Source organism: Oncorhynchus mykiss, chromosome 7, assembly GCF_013265735.2.
Source record: "Oncorhynchus mykiss isolate Arlee chromosome 7, USDA_OmykA_1.1, whole genome shotgun sequence".
Taxonomy (NCBI): Eukaryota; Metazoa; Chordata; class Actinopteri; order Salmoniformes; family Salmonidae; genus Oncorhynchus; species Oncorhynchus mykiss.
This window is the reverse complement of record NC_048571.1, coordinates 60,057,609-60,075,233: the sequence shown is the minus strand read 5'-3', so window position 1 is coordinate 60,075,233 and position 17,625 is coordinate 60,057,609. Positions and strand designations below refer to the sequence as shown.

Genomic DNA, 17,625 nt, shown 5'->3' with positions numbered 1-17,625 from the left:
TTGAGTGCAGTGATAGCGTGGTTTATAAAACGTCACTCCCTGCTATCTAAAGTGCTTTATATGGTAGAATGACTGAAGACACTAGGAGTTGATGATTTTTTATTAAGATGTAAAAGATGGAGACAGTAAAAAAAGCACATCCTTAGCACACCAATAATATACCTTTTACAACAATATACATATAGATATATAGATCTATATACAGCATCTCAATGAGTTCAATTGAAATAAAGACTTTCACATAGCATCATACACAATAAGCACAATAATCATACACCAAATCTTTCCCTGTCCCATATGAGGCTACATGTAACGGCAGCGATTCCTGTAGTTTCTCAGTCTGAACTTTTGGTCTTCTTAACACTACATGGCACACAGTCCAAATGACCACACAATAGAGGCAAAGGCTCCCCATGCAGTGACGAACTGGACATTTGGATTAAGTTAGTCTTTCAAGAACATGTGACACATTTAGAGGTTGTTGTGATTGAGAGGTGGTTGGTGTTGGTATGAGGTCTTTAAACATTTCCTTTCACAGCCACAAACACGCACACACATACACCTTCCAACCCTAATACAAGTCACAACATTAAAATATAAGGCCCCCTGTGTACATCTGGACACCCTAGCATGCACACAAAACAGTAACACCTACAACAGAGGCCCATTCCTGTATACGTTTAAATCCTATAATTTCTCTAAGTACCAAAGACTGCTTGTGCTTCTATTGCAGTCACAAATACTAAACATACAACAGCTCACTCAAGTTGAGGGTTTGATCACATGAATGAGGACACCTTGACAAACTGACCCTGACCCTAGGGTCGTTTCACCAGATGGATACCTTTTGCATCCCTTTGATATTGTAAGTAGAAATGATGCACCAATATTGAATTTTAAAAGCCTGTAAATGAAGTGCACTATAATTTAAACCACATTGAGAATTCAATAAATCAGGTTTTTTTTACCTGAATAAAGGCCAAAATTCTGCATTTTGACTTGTTCCTCCATCCACCCTGTGTCACTTCTAGGAACATTTCAACCCACTTAATCCCAAAATATCTCAACATTTCACCATCATTGTAAAGGTCTAGTTATTGTGCTGCTATGACAGTCATTTCTGAAGATGATTATTTATATTCATGTGATTAGTGATGCATTCACGTCTGTCCCTCATTTTTAAGGCCAACCCTTATGCAAACAATTTTTCCTCTTTTAAATAATGGACCATTCCCACCAATTTAAATGATTCACAGCAGTGGACATCAATTGGGTCTTCTGAAAAGCATGGTGGAAAGGGAAGGAAGTCCTCTCTCTCTCTTTTTGGTCTATTTATAATTGTTTTATCATCTTTGACTGAGGTGGTCGATCTCAACACATTAACCCCGTTCGCTCAATTAATGTTAGGAATATTTTTTATTTGATTAAACTTTCATTATGTGTGGAACATAAATATAGTTCCTAATTTCATGAGCACCATGTGGTCCCATGCTCTTCACCACATGAGGAGTAATGGATGATCTTCACCTAAAACCTCAACAATGTTATCGTCAACCCTGTTAGAGGCCCAACGGTAACTTTATCAGTTTGATATTATACGTGAGTTATTTGTTCAAGGAATACTTAATCAATGAGAAAATGTTGGATTTATCTCAAACATGCATTTAAATAATAGTTAGGCAGTTACATAAGTGTCTGTAACAGGGTTGACAATGTGGTACAAATGAAGATGAAATGCTCTTAGTTCATAGGACTTTTATGTCTGAGATGGAAAAATGTGTTTTTCCGTAGGAGACTGCTTGTGCTTCTATTACAGTCACAAATACTGAACATTGAACAGCTCACTCAAGTTGAGAGTTTGATCACATTGAATGCAATCGAATGTTGAAAGAAAATATATTTGTAAATTAATTTCTTAAAAGTTTGCATGTCCAAAAGGCAACCATTTCATGGAACGACCCATTAGTAACGTATCGCTGGCGTCCCCTATGACCCCAGTAATGTCACTGAGAACTAAGAGCATGGGGATTGGTTGACAGGCCCTTCCCTCACTTTTCCAGGAGAAGCTCCATCTCTGGGTTGATGAAGGAGAACCCGGTGAAAGCTGATTGGTCCATGGAATCCATGAAGTTCTTGTCACCATGGGAAAGGCAGGGTTTCTCACTGAGGAACTCCCGGTCGAAGTTGCTGCAGTCATTGGGGGCTTTCTGTTATTGGCAGGAGAGATGTCAATCAGTAGGGAGGATAAGTGATACATAGAGACAATCGGTGATGAATCAAATTATGCCTAATTTCTACTGAGCATTCAGTAGTTAAATTATTGTAGATCTTTGTTAGAGACATGAATGGCTGTCAGTGACAGCCTCTTCTCCCCTTTGAAACGACTCCAAATACTGTGCGTTATATTATGGTAGGCCTATATATTACAACTGTTTTATCATCACTATAAAACCCCATGTCTAGACCGTACCACTTTGGGTCTGAAGGGGGGTTCCACCTCCCTCCTCTCCAGGGCGGGCCAGCTGATGGTCTTGAAGAAGGGGTGGACACGAATGTTATCAACGATGCCTAGCCTGCGAGTTGAGTCTCTCTCAAACAGCTGCAGCGGCGGAGGAGAGAAACAGAGAGTAAGGGATAAAAACACACAAAGGAGGAGAGAAATAGACTCCGAGGCAGAATAGGACACTGTATGGGAGGAGGGAATGGGGGTGAGCAGACCTTCTCCATCAGGTCCTTGGCCTCCTTGGTGATCCAGCGAGGGTAGTGTGGCGTGTCCATGCGGATAGACTCAAAAAGCTCGTCCTCGTCATCACCATGGAAGGGTGACTGACCAATCAGCATCTCGTACAGCAGCACCCCGAATGACCACCAGTCCACGGAGAAGGAGTACTTCTGACCCAGCAGTATCTAAAAGTGACGTCATCAGATAGAAAGACGCGGTCAGTAACATCATCATAGTGAGACACTCGCAAAGGTATATTTGCAGTGATTGCTTCTCAAATAATACCCTATCGACAGGTTGGTGGTGTAGCAACAAAACCGGAGGAGAGAAACAGTGAGCAAGGGATAAAAACACACAAAGGAGGAGAGAAACAGTGAACAAGGGTAAAAACACACAAAGGAGGAGAGAAACAGACTCAACTAAGGGGGCAAAACAGACAGGGTTGGCTTAGATTGTTGAGAACATGTAAACTGTACTTAGTCTCCAATTTTTATTGAAAACATAAATACATTTCCACAATGAACACTTGTTGTCTCTCAAATACATCATTACAGTTGTTGGTTAGCTAGCTTCAAAGTTGTTGCCATATTAGCATAAACTTGACATCAGTGAAAAAAACTCAAAACAGCCACCTATGATTCCCCACATGGCAGCTTCTTGTCATTGTTGCTAGCTATCTCGTCATCCAGAATCACAACAACACATGGACACAGACTTTTGCCCCATTGAAGCGTGCGCATCGTTTTTGTGATGTTGTCACCTAAACCCATCTCTCAGAGTGCACTACTTTGGCTCTGGTCAAAAGTAGGGTACTAAATAGGGAATAGGGTGTCATGAGATGCAGCCATGTAAACAGTATACCCTTAGAAAGAAAGGTGCTATCTAGAACCTAAAAGGGTTCTTCGGCTGTCCTCATAGGATAACCCTTTAAATTACCCTTTTGGTTCCAGGTAGAACCCTTTCCACAGAGGGTTCTACATGGAACCCAAAAGAGTTATACCTGGAACCAAAAAAGGGTTCTCATATGTAGACAGCCAAAGAACCCTTTTGGAACCCTTTTTTCTGAGAGTGTATGTCTGTGTTCCATACCTCTGGAGCGATGTAGTCAGGAGTCCCACAGAAGGTTGTGGCTAGGCTCTCTCCAAACACGTTCTCCTTACACATGCCAAAGTCTGCTATCTTTACGTGGCCGCTATGATCCAACATCACGTTATCCAACTTCAGGTCTCTGAGGGCAGAAAGACAAAACAAGTGAGGGAGAGTTGGAGGTAAGACAGGATGGGAAGAAATGTGTGGTGTAGAAAGGTTGAGAGGGTGACTAGAGTTGTGACAGTACAGAAAAGCACAGCTAATAATCACATACTCACTGTCCCACAACGTGATACTATCACTATATCAATCCTTGGTGGAAGGGCTCTGGCCATTTTCTTTTATCTGTATGGTAATGTGATTGAGTGAGTAAGAAGTTAGTGAGTGTACATTAGAGTGCTGATGATGGCATTTGCTATTTACCTGTAAATGATCCCTTTGGAATGCAGAAACTGAAGGCCACAGATGATCTCAGCAGAGTAGAACCTGGAGGGAGGGAGAGAAGAAAGGAGGGAGGAAAAAGAGAGATAAACATCACTACACAGTCTAGAGATCCAGCTGGCTGGCAGCAGAGTACTACTCTATCTACTTTCCTATTGAGTTAGTCCCTGAACACTGCTGTCTGTCGCTGAGGACTCCAGTCCAGTGTGTAGCTAGCTGCATTATTGAAGAGGCCATTTGTATAGAGTGGTGCTCAGAGAGGAGAGCTGAACAATGGCCTCATACTGTAGGGTGAAACCTGAGAGGTGCTCCTGGCCCAGTGGCCCCAGCCTAGCCAGAGCTGAAGGATTAGCCTACAGTATCTCTGACCTGCTTCTCTTTTCAACTCTGACATGGGGAAACTGATTGGGCCTTGACATAGGTGGAGAGAGACTGTGTATGCTTTTGTCGCTGGTGATTGATTGGGATTGAGAGACTGAATGATTGACTTGAAGTAAGCTTTGTCCAGACAGGTTTCTCCTCTGACTCTCACTCAACACACAAGTAGATACCGTCACACGCATCAGCCGTATCTAAGATGTCCTGGTATCAACCGGCTACACACACACCATCATATGGGTAGTTTGTTCAGCGAACAGATCGCTTGATATTTTAAGTAGAAATAGTGCACCAATATTGAATTTTAAAACATTTAGACATGTCCCTCACATTTAGACATGTCCCTCACATGTTTTTCTGACTTCTTGGAATATTGTAACCCACTTAACCCCCAAGTTTCCACCATCATGGTAAAGCCCTAGTTATTTTGTTGTTTTGACAGTCATTTCTGAAGATTATTATTTATTTCATGTGATTACTGATTCATTTACCTCTGTACCTCATTTTAAGGTCAACCCTGTTACGCGCAAATGGATTTGATGTTGAAAACATCTGTGTTAGGGTCAACCCTGTTACTTTATTTGGCACTTACTAAAGTATTTTTTTAAATTTAACCTCTTTTGTTACGGTGAGTGAATGAGGACCCAAAAGCGAACTAACTTAAACAGAGCTTCTTTAATAACCAAACATAGGTAGGCTCAGATAGACCGGCAGATTCCGACAGGACAGGACAAGGTTACAGCAAACATGACGATAGTCTGGCTCAGGCATGAAACACAACAAACAAGAATCCGACAAGGACAGGAGCAGAAACAGAGAGAGATATAGGGACCTAATCAGAGGGAAAAAGGGAACAGGTGGGAAAAGGGGTGACGAGGTGGTTAGGAGGAGACAAGGCACAGCTGGGGGAAAAGAGGGGGAGAAAAGGTAACCTAACAACGACCAGCAGAGGGAGACAGGGTGAAGGGAAAGGACAGCGACAAGACACAACATGACAGTACATGACAGTACCCCCCCACTCACCGAGCGCCTCCTGGCGCACTCGAGGAGGAAACCTGGCGGCAACGGAGGAAATCCTCGATCAGCGCACGGTCCAGCACGTCCCGAGAGGGAACCCAACTCCTCTCCTCAGGACCGTACCCCTCCCAATCTACGAGGTACTGGTGACCACGGCCCCGAGGACGCATGTCCAAAATTCTACGGACCCTGTAGATGGGTGCGCCCTCGACAAGGATGGGGGGGGGGGGGGGGGGAAGACGAGCGGGGGCGCGAAGGACGGGCTTGATGCAGGAGACATGGAAGACCGGGTGGACGCGACGAAGGTATCGCGGAAGAAGAAGTCGAACTGCGACAGGATTAATGACCCGAGAAATACGGAACGGACCAATGAACCGCGGGGTCAACTTGCGAGAAGCCGTCTTAAGGGGAAGGTTCTGAGTGGAGAGCCAAACTCTCTGACCGCGACAATATCTAGGACTCTTAGTTCTACGCTTATTAGCAGCCCTCACAGTCTGCGTCCTATAACGGCAAAGTGCAGACCTGACCCTCTTCCAGGTGCGCTCGCAACGTTGGACAAAAGCCTGAGCGGAGGGGACGCTGGACTCGGCGAACTGAGATGAGAACAGCGGAGGCTGGTACCCGAGGCTACTCTGAAAAGGAGATAGCCCGGTCGCAGACGAAGGAAGCGAGTTGTGGGCGTATTCTGCCCAGGGGAGCTGTTCTGACCAAGACGCAGGGTTGCGAAAAGAAAGACTGCGTAAGATGCGACCAATAGTCTGATTGGCCCGTTCTGCTTGACCGTTAGACTGGGGGTGAAAGCCGGAAGAGAGACTGACGGAAGCCCCAATCAAACGGCAAAACTCCCTCCAAAATTGAGACGTGAATTGCGGACCTCTGTCCGAAACGACGTCTGACGGAAGGCCATGAATTCTGAAAACATTCTCGATGATGATTTGTGCCGTCTCTTTAGCAGAAGGAAGCTTAGCAAGGGGAATGAAATGAGCCGCCTTAGAGAACCTATCGACAACCGTAAGAATAACAGTCTTCCCCGCTGACGAAGGCAGTCCGGTGACAAAATCTAAGGCGATGTGAGACCACGGTCGAGAGGGAAGAGGAAGCGGCCTGAGACGGCCGGCAGGAGGAGAGTTACCGGACTTAGTCTGCGCGCAGACCGAACAAGCAGCCACGAAACGACGCGTGTCATGCTCCCGGGTGGGCCACCAAAAACGCTGGCGAATGGAAGCAAGCGTACCCCGAACGCCAGGGTGGCCGGCTAACTTGGCAGAGTGAGCCCACTGAAGAACGGCCAGACGAGTAGGAACGGGAACGAAAAGAAGGTTCCTAGGACAAGCGCGCGGCGACGGAGTGTGAGTGAGCGCTTGCTTTACCTGCCTCTCAATTCCCCAGACAGTCAACCCGACAACACGCCCCTCAGGGAGAATCCCCTCGGGGTCAGTGGAGGCTACTGAAGAACTGAAGAGACGAGACAAAGCATCAGGCTTGGTGTTCTTAGAGCCCGGACGATAAGAAATCACGAACTCGAAACGAGCGAAAAATAGCGCCCAACGCGCCTGACGCGCATTAAGTCGTTTGGCAGAACGGATGTACTCAAGGTTCCTATGGTCAGTCCAAACGACAAAAGGAACGGTCGCCCCCTCCAACCACTGTCGCCATTCGCCTAGGGCTAACCGGATGGCGAGCAGTTCGCGGTTACCCACATCATAGTTACGTTCCGACGGCGACAGGCGATGAGAAAAATACGCGCATGGGTGGACCTTGTCGTCAGAGAGGGAGCGCTGAGAAAGAATGGCTCCCACGCCCACCTCTGACGCGTCAACCTCGACAACGAACTGTCTAGAGACGTCAGGTGTAACAAGGATAGGAGCGGATGTAAAACGATTCTTGAGGAGATCAAAAGCTCCCTGGGCGGAAACGGACCACTTAAAGCACGTCTTGACAGAAGTAAGAGCTGTGAGAGGAGCTGCCACCTGACCGAAATTACGGATGAAACGACGATAGAAGTTCGCGAAGCCGAGAAAGCGCTGCAGCTCGACGCGTGACTTAGGGACGGGCCAATCAATGACAGCTTGGACCTTAGCGGGATCCATCTTAATGCCTTCAGCGGAAATAACAGAACCGAGAAATGTGACGGAGGAGGCATGAAAAGTGCACTTCTCAGCCTTCACAAAAAGACAATTCTCTAAAAGGCGCTGGAGGACACGTCGAACGTGCTGAACATGAATCTGGAGTGACGGTGAAAAAAATCAGGATATCGTCAAGGTAAACGAAAACAAAGATGTTCAGCATGTCTCTCAGGACATCATTGACTAATGCCTGAAAGACAGCTGGAGCGTTAGCGAGGCCGAAAGGAAGAACCCGGTATTCAAAGTGCCCTAACGGAGTGTTAAACGCCGTCTTCCACTCGTCCCCCTCCCTGATGCGCACGAGATGGTAAGCGTTACGAAGGTCCAACTTAGTGAAAAACCTGGCTCCCTGCAGGATCTCGAAGGCTGAAGACATAAGAGGAAGCGGATAACGATTCTTCACTGTTATGTCATTCAGCCCTCGATAATCTATGCAGGGGCGCAGAGACCCGTCCTTCTTCTTGACAAAAAAAAACCCCGCTCCGGCGGGAGAGGAGGAGGGGACTATGGTACCCGCGTCAAGAGCTACAGACAAATAATCTTCGAGAGCCTTACGTTCGGGAGCCGACAGAGAGTATAGTCTACCCCGGGGGGGGGTGGTTCCCGGAAGGAGATCAATACTACAATCATACGACCGGTGTGGAGGAAGAGAGGTGGCCCTGGACCGACTGAACACCGTGCGCAGATCGTGATATTCCTCCGGCACCCCTGTCAAATCACCAGGCTCCTCCTGTGAAGAAGAGACAGAGGAAACAGGAGGGATAGCAGACATTAAACATTTCACATGACAAGAGACGTTCCAGGAGAGGATAGAATTACTAGACCAATTAATGGAAGGATTATGACAAACTAGCCAGGGATGGCCCAAAACAACAGGTGTAAAAGGTGAACGAAAAATTAAAAAAGAAATGGTTTCACTATGATTACCAGAAACAGTGAGGGTTAAAGGTAGCGTCTCACGCTGAATCCTGGGGAGAGGACTACCATCCAGGGCGAACAAGGCCGTGGGCTCCTTTAACTGTCTGAGAGGAATGTCATGTTCCCGAGCCCAGGTCTCGTCCATAAAACAGCCCTCCGCCCCAGAGTCTATTAAGGCACTGCAGGAAGCTGACGAACCGGTCCAGCGTAGATGGACCGACAAGGTAGTGCAGGATCTTGAAGGAGAGACAGGAGTAGTAGCGCTCACCAGTAGCCCTCCGCTTACTGATGAGCTCTGGCCTTTTACTGGACATGAAATGACAAAATGACCAGCGGAACCGCAATAGAGACAGAGGCGGTTGGTGATTCTCCGTTCCCTCTCCTTAGTCGAGATGCGGATACCTCCCAGCTGCATGGGCTCAGCACCCGAGCCGGCAGAGGAAGATGGTAGTGATGCGGAGAGGGGGGCAACGGAGAACGCGAGCTCCTTTCCACGAGCTCGGTGACGAAGATCAACCCGTCGCTCAATGCGAATAGCGAGTTCAATCAAGGAATCCACGCTGGAAGGAACCTCCCGGGAGAGAATCTCATCCTTTACCTCTGCGCGGAGACCCTCCAGAAAACGAGCGAGCAAAGCCGGCTCGTTCCAGCCACTGGAGGCAGCAAGAGTGCGAAACTCAATAGAGTAGTCTGTTATGGATCGATTACCTTGACATAGGGAAGACAGGGCCCTGGAAGCCTCCTCCCCAAAAACAGATCGATCAAAAACCCGTATCATCTCCTCCTTAAAGTCCTGATACTGGTTAGTACACTCAGCCCTTGCCTCCCAGATTGCCGTGCCCCACTCACGAGCCCGTCCAATAAGGAGAGATATGACGTAGGCGACACGAGCAGTGCTCCTGGAGTAAGTGTTGGGCTGGAGAGAAAACACAATATCACACTGGGTGAGGAACGAGCGGCATTCAGTGGGCTCCCCAGAGTAACACGGCGGGTTATTGATTCTGGGCTCCGGAGATTCGAGAGCCCTGGAAGTGGCCGGTGGATCGAGGCGGAGATGGTGAACCTGTTCTGTGAGGTTGGAGACTTGGGTGGCCAGGGTCTCAACGGCATGTCGAGCAGCAGACAATTCCTGCTCGTGTCTGCCTAGCATCGCTCCCTGGATCTCGACGGCTGAGTGGAGAGGATCCGAAGTCGCTGGGTCCATTCTTGGTCGGATTCTTCTGTTACGGTGAGTGAATGAGGACCCAAAAGCGAACTAACTTAAACAGAGCTTCTTTAATAACCAAACATAGGTAGGCTCAGATAGACCGGCAGATTCCGACAGGACAGGACAAGGTTACAGCAAACATGACGATAGTCTGGCTCAGGCATGAAACACAACAAACAAGAATCCGACAAGGACAGGAGCAGAAACAGAGAGAGATATAGGGACCTAATCAGAGGGAAAAAGGGAACAGGTGGGAAAAGGGGTGACGAGGTGGTTAGGAGGAGACAAGGCACAGCTGGGGGAAAAGAGGGGGAGAAAAGGTAACCTAACAACGACCAGCAGAGGGAGACAGGGTGAAGGGAAAGGACAGCGACAAGACACAACATGACAGTACATGACATCTTTAGTTGGGAAAACATGTTTTTATGAAGAACATGTGGTCTTTATGACAGAATGTTAAAATTATTGAATTTCTTTACCAAATGATACTACCCAAAAGGCATTCTATTGGTGGAATGACCCATATACACTCACACACACACGCACATGCATGTAGACACACACATACACAGTGTAGTATTCTGGGGGAACCTCACAACAGTATGCCAAATTGTGAAGAGGCAACTCAGTAAGTATTGGGTTTTACTGTGTTAAGTGTTTTTAGGGTGTGGCCCAGTGTCTCTGTGCCACTGCGTTAAGATGCTTAGGGTCAGTTATTGGATACAGGTTTATTGTTATGTGATAGTGGAACTCATTTGAAACTCAACAGTTCACCAAACTACCCTGGGAAACATATTACATAACCAGGAAACCAAACCCACAAGACTTTCCATTCTGCACTGCCAGCTTGTGTGCTGCACACACACACACACGCGCGCACACACAAACACACAATTAGTTAATGATTAATAGAGTGAGAGCAGAGAGGTGAACATTCTGAGACGGTCCTTGGGGAGCGTGGGTGAGGACAATAGGAGCAGATGCCAATGCTGGATCAGGTATAGCTGGCAACAGTGTAGAAGTGAATGTCTCCTGTCATCTCACCTGTCCTGAGCATAGAGGGGATAGAGGTACCTAATGACTGAAAAACTTTAACACCACATCCCATTTCAGATCCACACTCAGAAGGGCTCAACAGCCATGCGACTCTGTACCTTCTCTGTGGTTGACCTCACTCAAACTATCTGAATATAGTCTTTCTCTTGTGGGACTCCTGCAAAAACAAATACAGTCACACTGACAGAGAGAGACACACACATTCCTTTGCATGGTGAACAGCTACCCATGAACGGTGACCAACCCAAAATCCACCAATGCATAATTTCCCTGTATGTAGCAGGGAAACCCCATAACCCCATAACACACAGCTACAGTCTCACACTGTGTAAACACCGTCTTTGCTTTATAGCTGTCTGGTTTCCATCAAAGTATTGGTGGTGAGTGTCTGTATGTCTCTATGAGTGAGTAATAGTGACATTAGGGGTGTGTGTTTATCTCTGTCTGTGTGACTGGGGAAACTCACGTTGCTCTGTAGAGGTCAAAGCGTCCCTTCTCCTGAATATGGAACATCAGGTCTCCTCCATTCAGATATTCCATGACAAAGAACAGGTGTTCCTGTGAACAACACGGTCAAAGTCAGGCATCATAACACATACTGTAAAGCTACCTAGCACAGTAGTAGTGTAATGAGCTATGATAGCGAGTCTGTGTTTACATCACTTCTTATTGGAGACAGCTTTTGTAGACACTTATTGTTATTAGTAATGTTAATCAGAAAAAATATTGCTGCTATATGTTGCTATTATAACCAGAATGGCACACAGTAAGTAAGAGGACCAAGGAGTGTGTGTAGGGCTACAGTCTGTACCTTGGACTGGAAGGTGGAGTAGAGGTGTGTGAGGAAGGGGTTGTCCCAGGCCAGGGCCAGGACTCTCTTCTCCACCATGGTACACTCCACATCATCATCCATCAGAACCACGTCTTTCTTCAGGGCCTTCACCGCAAACCACTCCCCCTGACCTTTCAACTCTGCCAGCAGGACCTGGGGAGAGGAGGGGGGGGGGGGTTGAAGAGAGGAGGAACAGAATAAAGGAAAGAAGAGAGGAGAGCCTGATTAAATATTATATTGGTGGTAATATTAAAGTCTGTTGTCCCTACTGCTTCATTGTATATGAACTGTACTGTGGTGAGCTTTACTGCTTTACTGCTCTGGAATCCTGAATGTCTGCTGTACCAGGCTTACCTTGCCAAAGCTGCCCTTGCCTAGGACCTTGTGAAAGACAAAGTTGTCTACGTTGATGAGTGTCAGGTGGGTGAGGCGAGATGGGGGATGCGGGCTGGAGCCCTTCCACAGCCTGCCATAAGGGTGGCCGTCTGGGGAAGACACAGCTTATAAAGTCATCACCACAATTGTCATCATAATCATCATTATAATTAACGTTATATATAAAAACATATTTTACTCCAGACCATTCACACAAACTTGATTTCAACTCATTTAAAATAACACATCAAATATGTTCATAAAATCAAACACAGACTGACCATTAACATCCAGACCACTAGTGGAATTCCTATTGACTTCCTGATAGACCCCTATATCTGGGTCAGCTAGGGTTGGGTCCAAGCGCCGAGTGGAGGATTTCTGAAAGACATACAGGAAATATAGGGAGAGATAATACATACAGTGGGGAGAAGTATTTGATAACCTGCAAAATCGGCAGTGTTTTCTACTTACAAAGCATGTAGAGGTCTGTCATTTTTATCATAGGTACACTTCAACTGTGAGAGACGGAATCTAAAACAAAAATCCAGAAAATCACATTGTATGATTTTTAAGTAATTAATTTGCATTTTATTACATGACATAAGTATTTGATACATCAGAAAAGCAGAACTTAATATTTGGTACAGAAACCTTTGTTTGCAATTACAGAGATCATACATTTCCTGTAGTTCTTGACCAGGTTTGCACACACTGCAGCAGGGATTTTGGCCCACTCCTGCATACAGACCTTCTCCAAATCCTTCAGGTTTCGGGGCTGTCGCTGGGCAATACAGACTTTCAGCTCCCTCCAAAGATTTTCTATTGGGTTCAGGTCTGGAGACTGGCTAGGACACTCCAGGACCTTGAGATGCTTCTTACGGAGCCACTCCTTAGTTGCCCTGGCTGTGTGTTTTGGGTCGTTGTCATGCTGGAAGACCCAGCCACGACCCATGTTCAATACTCTTACTGAGGGAAGGAGGTTGTTGGCCAAGATCTCGCGATACATGGCCCCATCCATCCTCCCCTCAATACGGTGCAGTCGTCCTGTCCCCTTTGGAGAAAAGCATCCCCAAAGAATGATGTTTCCACCTCCATGCTTCACAGTTGGGATGGTGTTCTTGGGGTTGTACTCATCCTTCTTCTTCCTCCAAACATGGCGAGTGGAGTTTAGACCAAAAAGCTCTATTTTTGTCTCATCAGACCACATGACCACATGATCCTCTGGATCATCCAGATGGTCATTGGCAAACTTCAGACGGGCCTGGACATGCGCTGGCTTGAGCAGGGGGACTAATGGTTTTCTTTGAGACTGTGGTCCCAGCTCTCTTCAGGTCATTGACCAGGTCCTGCCGTGTAGTTCTGGGCTGATCCCTCACCTTCCTCATGATCATTGATGCCCCACGAGGTGAGATATTGCATGGAGCCCCAGACCGAGGGTGATTGACCGTCATCTTGAACTTCTTCCATTTTCTAATAATTGCGACAACAGTTGTTGCCTTCTCACCAAGCTGCTTGCCTATTGTCCTGTAGCCCATCCCGGCCTTGTGCAGGTCTACAATTGTATCCCTGATGTCCTGACACCCTCTCTGGTCTTGGCCATTGTGGAGAGGTTGGAGTCTGTTTGATTGAGTGTGTGGACAGGTGTCTTTTATACAGGTAACGAGTTCAAACAGGTGCAGTTAATACAGGTAATGAGTGGAGAACAGGAGGGATTCTTAAAGAAAAACTAACAGGTCTGTGAGAGACGGAATTCTTACTGGTTGGTAGGTGATCAAATACTTATGTCATGCAATAAAATGCAAATTAATTACTTAAAAATCATACAATGTGATTTTCTGGATTTTTGTTTTAGATTCCGTCTCTCACAGTTGAAGTGTACCTATGATAAAAAATGACAGACCTCTACATGCTTTGTAAGTAGGAAAACCTTCAAAATCGACAGTGTATTAAATACTTGTTCTCCCCACTGTATATAGAAGGGTGATGAGAGGGAGAAGCAAATAAGACCTTCGTTGTCACCTTTGACAGATATCCATAAACAAAGATGCATTACCCTGTATGGGGACAGGGCTGTAAAATACTGTTGTTGAACAGTCATACAGCATTTCACTTGACCCCATTGTTATACGGCCTACATAATGACTTAAGAATGACATAGCAGCTTATTCAGTCAGACCTTAGTCATAACATAATATATAAACATAGTGTCCAGGGGAAGGTAGTTAATTGCTATTGGCTAGACAGGGCCATGATAAGGAGCATTAGGGTTGATGGAAGACTCAGCACCCCAAAAAGTCTTCCTGTCCATAAACATACCAGGGCCCAGTTTTTCAGAAGTTATCTATCTGGATTTCACCCATCGGATAGGATAAAATGCATAGAAATAGAATGAATAGAACAGACAAATCATTGACTTCAATTGGGACTCCCGTCCTATTAATTATTTTTCGATGCATTTTATCCTACCCGATAGCCGAAATCCAGAACTTAAAAAAAACTGGGACCAGGACAAGAAGCTCAGGTTCCCATAGCCATACAGATACAGTAGATCTGGGTCAGGTGTCACACGCATTCAGTAACATATGTCAACGCACATACACCCACACATGCACTTGCAAGAACACACATTCACACACATGCCTGCACGCTTGCACATGCACACAATCAGCTCCCTCACTCACCTGGCTGACTTGTGTAAGTGCTTCAGCCAGTAGTTTCTGGTTGATTCCACAAAGGTTGGCCACTTTATCCTGACACTTATGATGCACATTCATGGCACAATCTACAAGAGCATAGAAGAGTTACAGTATATAGTTAAATACAATGACAATGCAGACACAACACACACACACGCGGCTCCTTACCTTCACACTTGAGGCCCTGCCTGACCAGGCCCCACAGCAGACTGCCACAGTGGTCACAGAAGGTGGGACTCATGTAGTTGTGGTTCTTGAAGCGGTGTGGCATGTCGATCTTAAAGCGCTCCTTCTGGAACTGTGATGGACACACACACAACTCATCAACACCCAGATCCATCGGTACCAGGGGGGAAAAACACCCGCCTGGGAGGGTACCTCATGGCCCGCGCATCTCTCTCTCTCTCTCCTTCCTTCCTTGTTCTCTCCCCATCTTCTTTTGTTTTGCGTGCCATGGTGTTATTCTTCCTGAGCCTAGGTCCTGTCTGTAGTAGTTTCAGTGGGGTCCTGTAGACTGTCATAGACAGGCACACTTTCTCTTGGTCTCCTCTCCTACTCTCTCTCTAGTCTAGAGAGGGCCTTATATACGCCCCTTTCTAACTCAGAACACACCCCTTCTCACCAACCCTCACGTATGAGTGAAGGTAATTCCGTCCTGTTTGAATGTAACCTCTAAGCTCAGTTACATGTGCTCTTTGGCCCTTTCTATTGATGAATATTGATGGGGATGTGAGGGGACCTCATCCTTGGTCGAGGTTACATGTCTGATTGATGCTTGCCAGTTTGGACTCTGACCCTATGACACCTTGACAGCTAATGGCATCACAGCTATTGTTGACATTATTAATGGAGGAAAACCTCCTGACCAGTTTAGTCAATGGAACGGAAAACTCATAGGGAGTAAACTCCACATTGGATTGACACAAATAAGTAAATTAATAAATAATCTAATGAATTACTTAATTAGTAGTCCCAACGTACCACAGTGTCCCGGCTGTTGGCTGCCGTGCCCGTACACCTGCCGATGATCTTGTCGATGCATTTCTTGTGAATAGCTGCATTGCATTCTGGGAGAGAAGAGATATGGAGTACATTGATGACAGGTGAGCACCATTCATACAGGCAGATATCGAAGTCACTGGTAGGGCTGTACAATCTGCTCTGCATTGAGGTAGTGTTTATAACTACAGGGTTTATAGATGTGTATCTATGATGTTATGTGTATGTGGTTGTATAGCAGTAGGTTGTCCACATTATTGTACACTTACGTCTGCACTTGTACCCTTGCTTGTTGAGCCCCCTGTAGAATACAAAGGTATAAGAGTGAGAGATTGTGGAGGGCCAGTGATGATGAATGGAGACACAGTGAGAATGGACTATATAGATGACAGGTGAGCACCGTTTATACAGCAGCACACAGATACTCATCCACCGTCTCCAGAGACACAACCTATTCTACTACAACACAACTCCAGTTTAATAATACAGGACTAGTAGTGGAAGCTGTGCTGATTTTGCAAATACATTGCTAAATGTTGATAAGTCTTGTGTTGGTATTTCCAGACAATGCACGACTTCTGACCCACTCCCGGAAACACAACCCCTAAAGTTAGATAGATAGGGGGAGATCATAGGCCATATTAAGACATTGCCTTATCTTATCCCTCCACTCAGTCTCTCAGTATAAAGTAGACCGACCAAGACGTTGCCACTTAAATTGGATGAATGGAACTGATAATAAAACTTGTAAATAGGGAATGACTTCTGTTAGCATGAAGCGAACAGAAAGTAGAGCTAGGAGTAAAGAGCCATGAGGACAGGCGGCTGGACAACATTGATAACTTACCAGACAAACTCTCTGCAGACGGAGCAGAAGGTGGGCTGTCTGAAAAAGGTGGCGATGAACTCGTGACATTTGACCTCGTGGATCTTGGCCTGTTTGATGGCTCCTCGTCTGCGGTTTATGGTGGGACCCCCTACCTCCTCCTTTGTGGGAGGCTTTCCCTCTATAGGTGACAGGGAGAGAGTCAGGCTAACAGCACAGCCTTATGGTTAAGAAACATCACTGTAGCGTTAGGAACAGTAGTGACAACATTTGGAGTGATTGGTCCACTGTTGGTTTGAGAAAACAGGCAAAACCTTATAGAGCCAGTAAGAGAACTATGTTTAAAAACTAACAGACAGGTATTCATACACAAAACCTGTGTGTGTGTGTGTGTGTGTGTGTGTGTGTGTGTGTGTGTGTGTGTGTGTGTGTGTGTGTGTGTGTGTGTGTGTGTGTGTGTGTGTGTGTGTGTGTGTGTTTGTGTGTGTGTGTGTGTGTGTGTGTGTGCGTCAGAGTGAGACAGATGACAGCGGAATAGATAGCACGTACACACAGTAGAGTGGGTCTTTGTGTAAAAGGATAGAGATAAAGACTTTGGAACAGGGACCAGGGACTCTGAGGCTGATACTGTAGAAATGATTCAATGCAGTGGACATATACTCCCAATCTCTCCAAGTCCTCTCTGTCCATGCTGACACCTACACACACACACACACACACACACACTCGTGGGGACCAACAAAATGTCCCCAGTTGGTCAAATTTGAGTTTGTTTACTATTCTTGTGGGGACTTTTGGTCCCCACAAACACAAACAAACAGTTTGCTCTGTTCCCTCTTGCTCCGTCTGTACTCCAAAGGTGAGCATTGAACAGATGAGAACCAAGGGAGCAGACAGACAGCTTCAGAGTGACAAACATGACATATAAAATATAGATCAC

At 46.1% G+C, this 17,625-nt stretch overlaps 1 protein-coding gene across 1 annotated transcript in view; it reads right to left on the bottom strand.

Moving 5' to 3' along the window:
- Positions 1-82: 82 nt before the first annotated feature.
- The window catches only part of LOC110528134 (protein kinase C delta type), a 29,225-nt gene continuing 11,682 nt past the window's right edge, over positions 83-17,625 (bottom strand). The window contains exons 5-18 of the mRNA XM_021609956.2: positions 16,707-16,866; positions 16,129-16,160; positions 15,842-15,927; positions 15,029-15,158; positions 14,846-14,946; positions 12,443-12,542; positions 12,141-12,271; positions 11,766-11,939; positions 11,421-11,512; positions 4,235-4,297; positions 3,812-3,950; positions 2,719-2,907; positions 2,471-2,599; positions 83-2,207 (exon numbers count right to left, since the gene is read on the bottom strand). Coding sequence (XP_021465631.2) covers positions 2,049-2,207; positions 2,471-2,599; positions 2,719-2,907; positions 3,812-3,950; positions 4,235-4,297; positions 11,421-11,512; positions 11,766-11,939; positions 12,141-12,271; positions 12,443-12,542; positions 14,846-14,946; positions 15,029-15,158; positions 15,842-15,927; positions 16,129-16,160; positions 16,707-16,866 — 1,685 coding nt within the window. The 3' untranslated portion in view covers positions 83-2,048. The remainder of the gene's footprint in view (positions 2,208-2,470; positions 2,600-2,718; positions 2,908-3,811; positions 3,951-4,234; positions 4,298-11,420; positions 11,513-11,765; positions 11,940-12,140; positions 12,272-12,442; positions 12,543-14,845; positions 14,947-15,028; positions 15,159-15,841; positions 15,928-16,128; positions 16,161-16,706; positions 16,867-17,625) is intronic.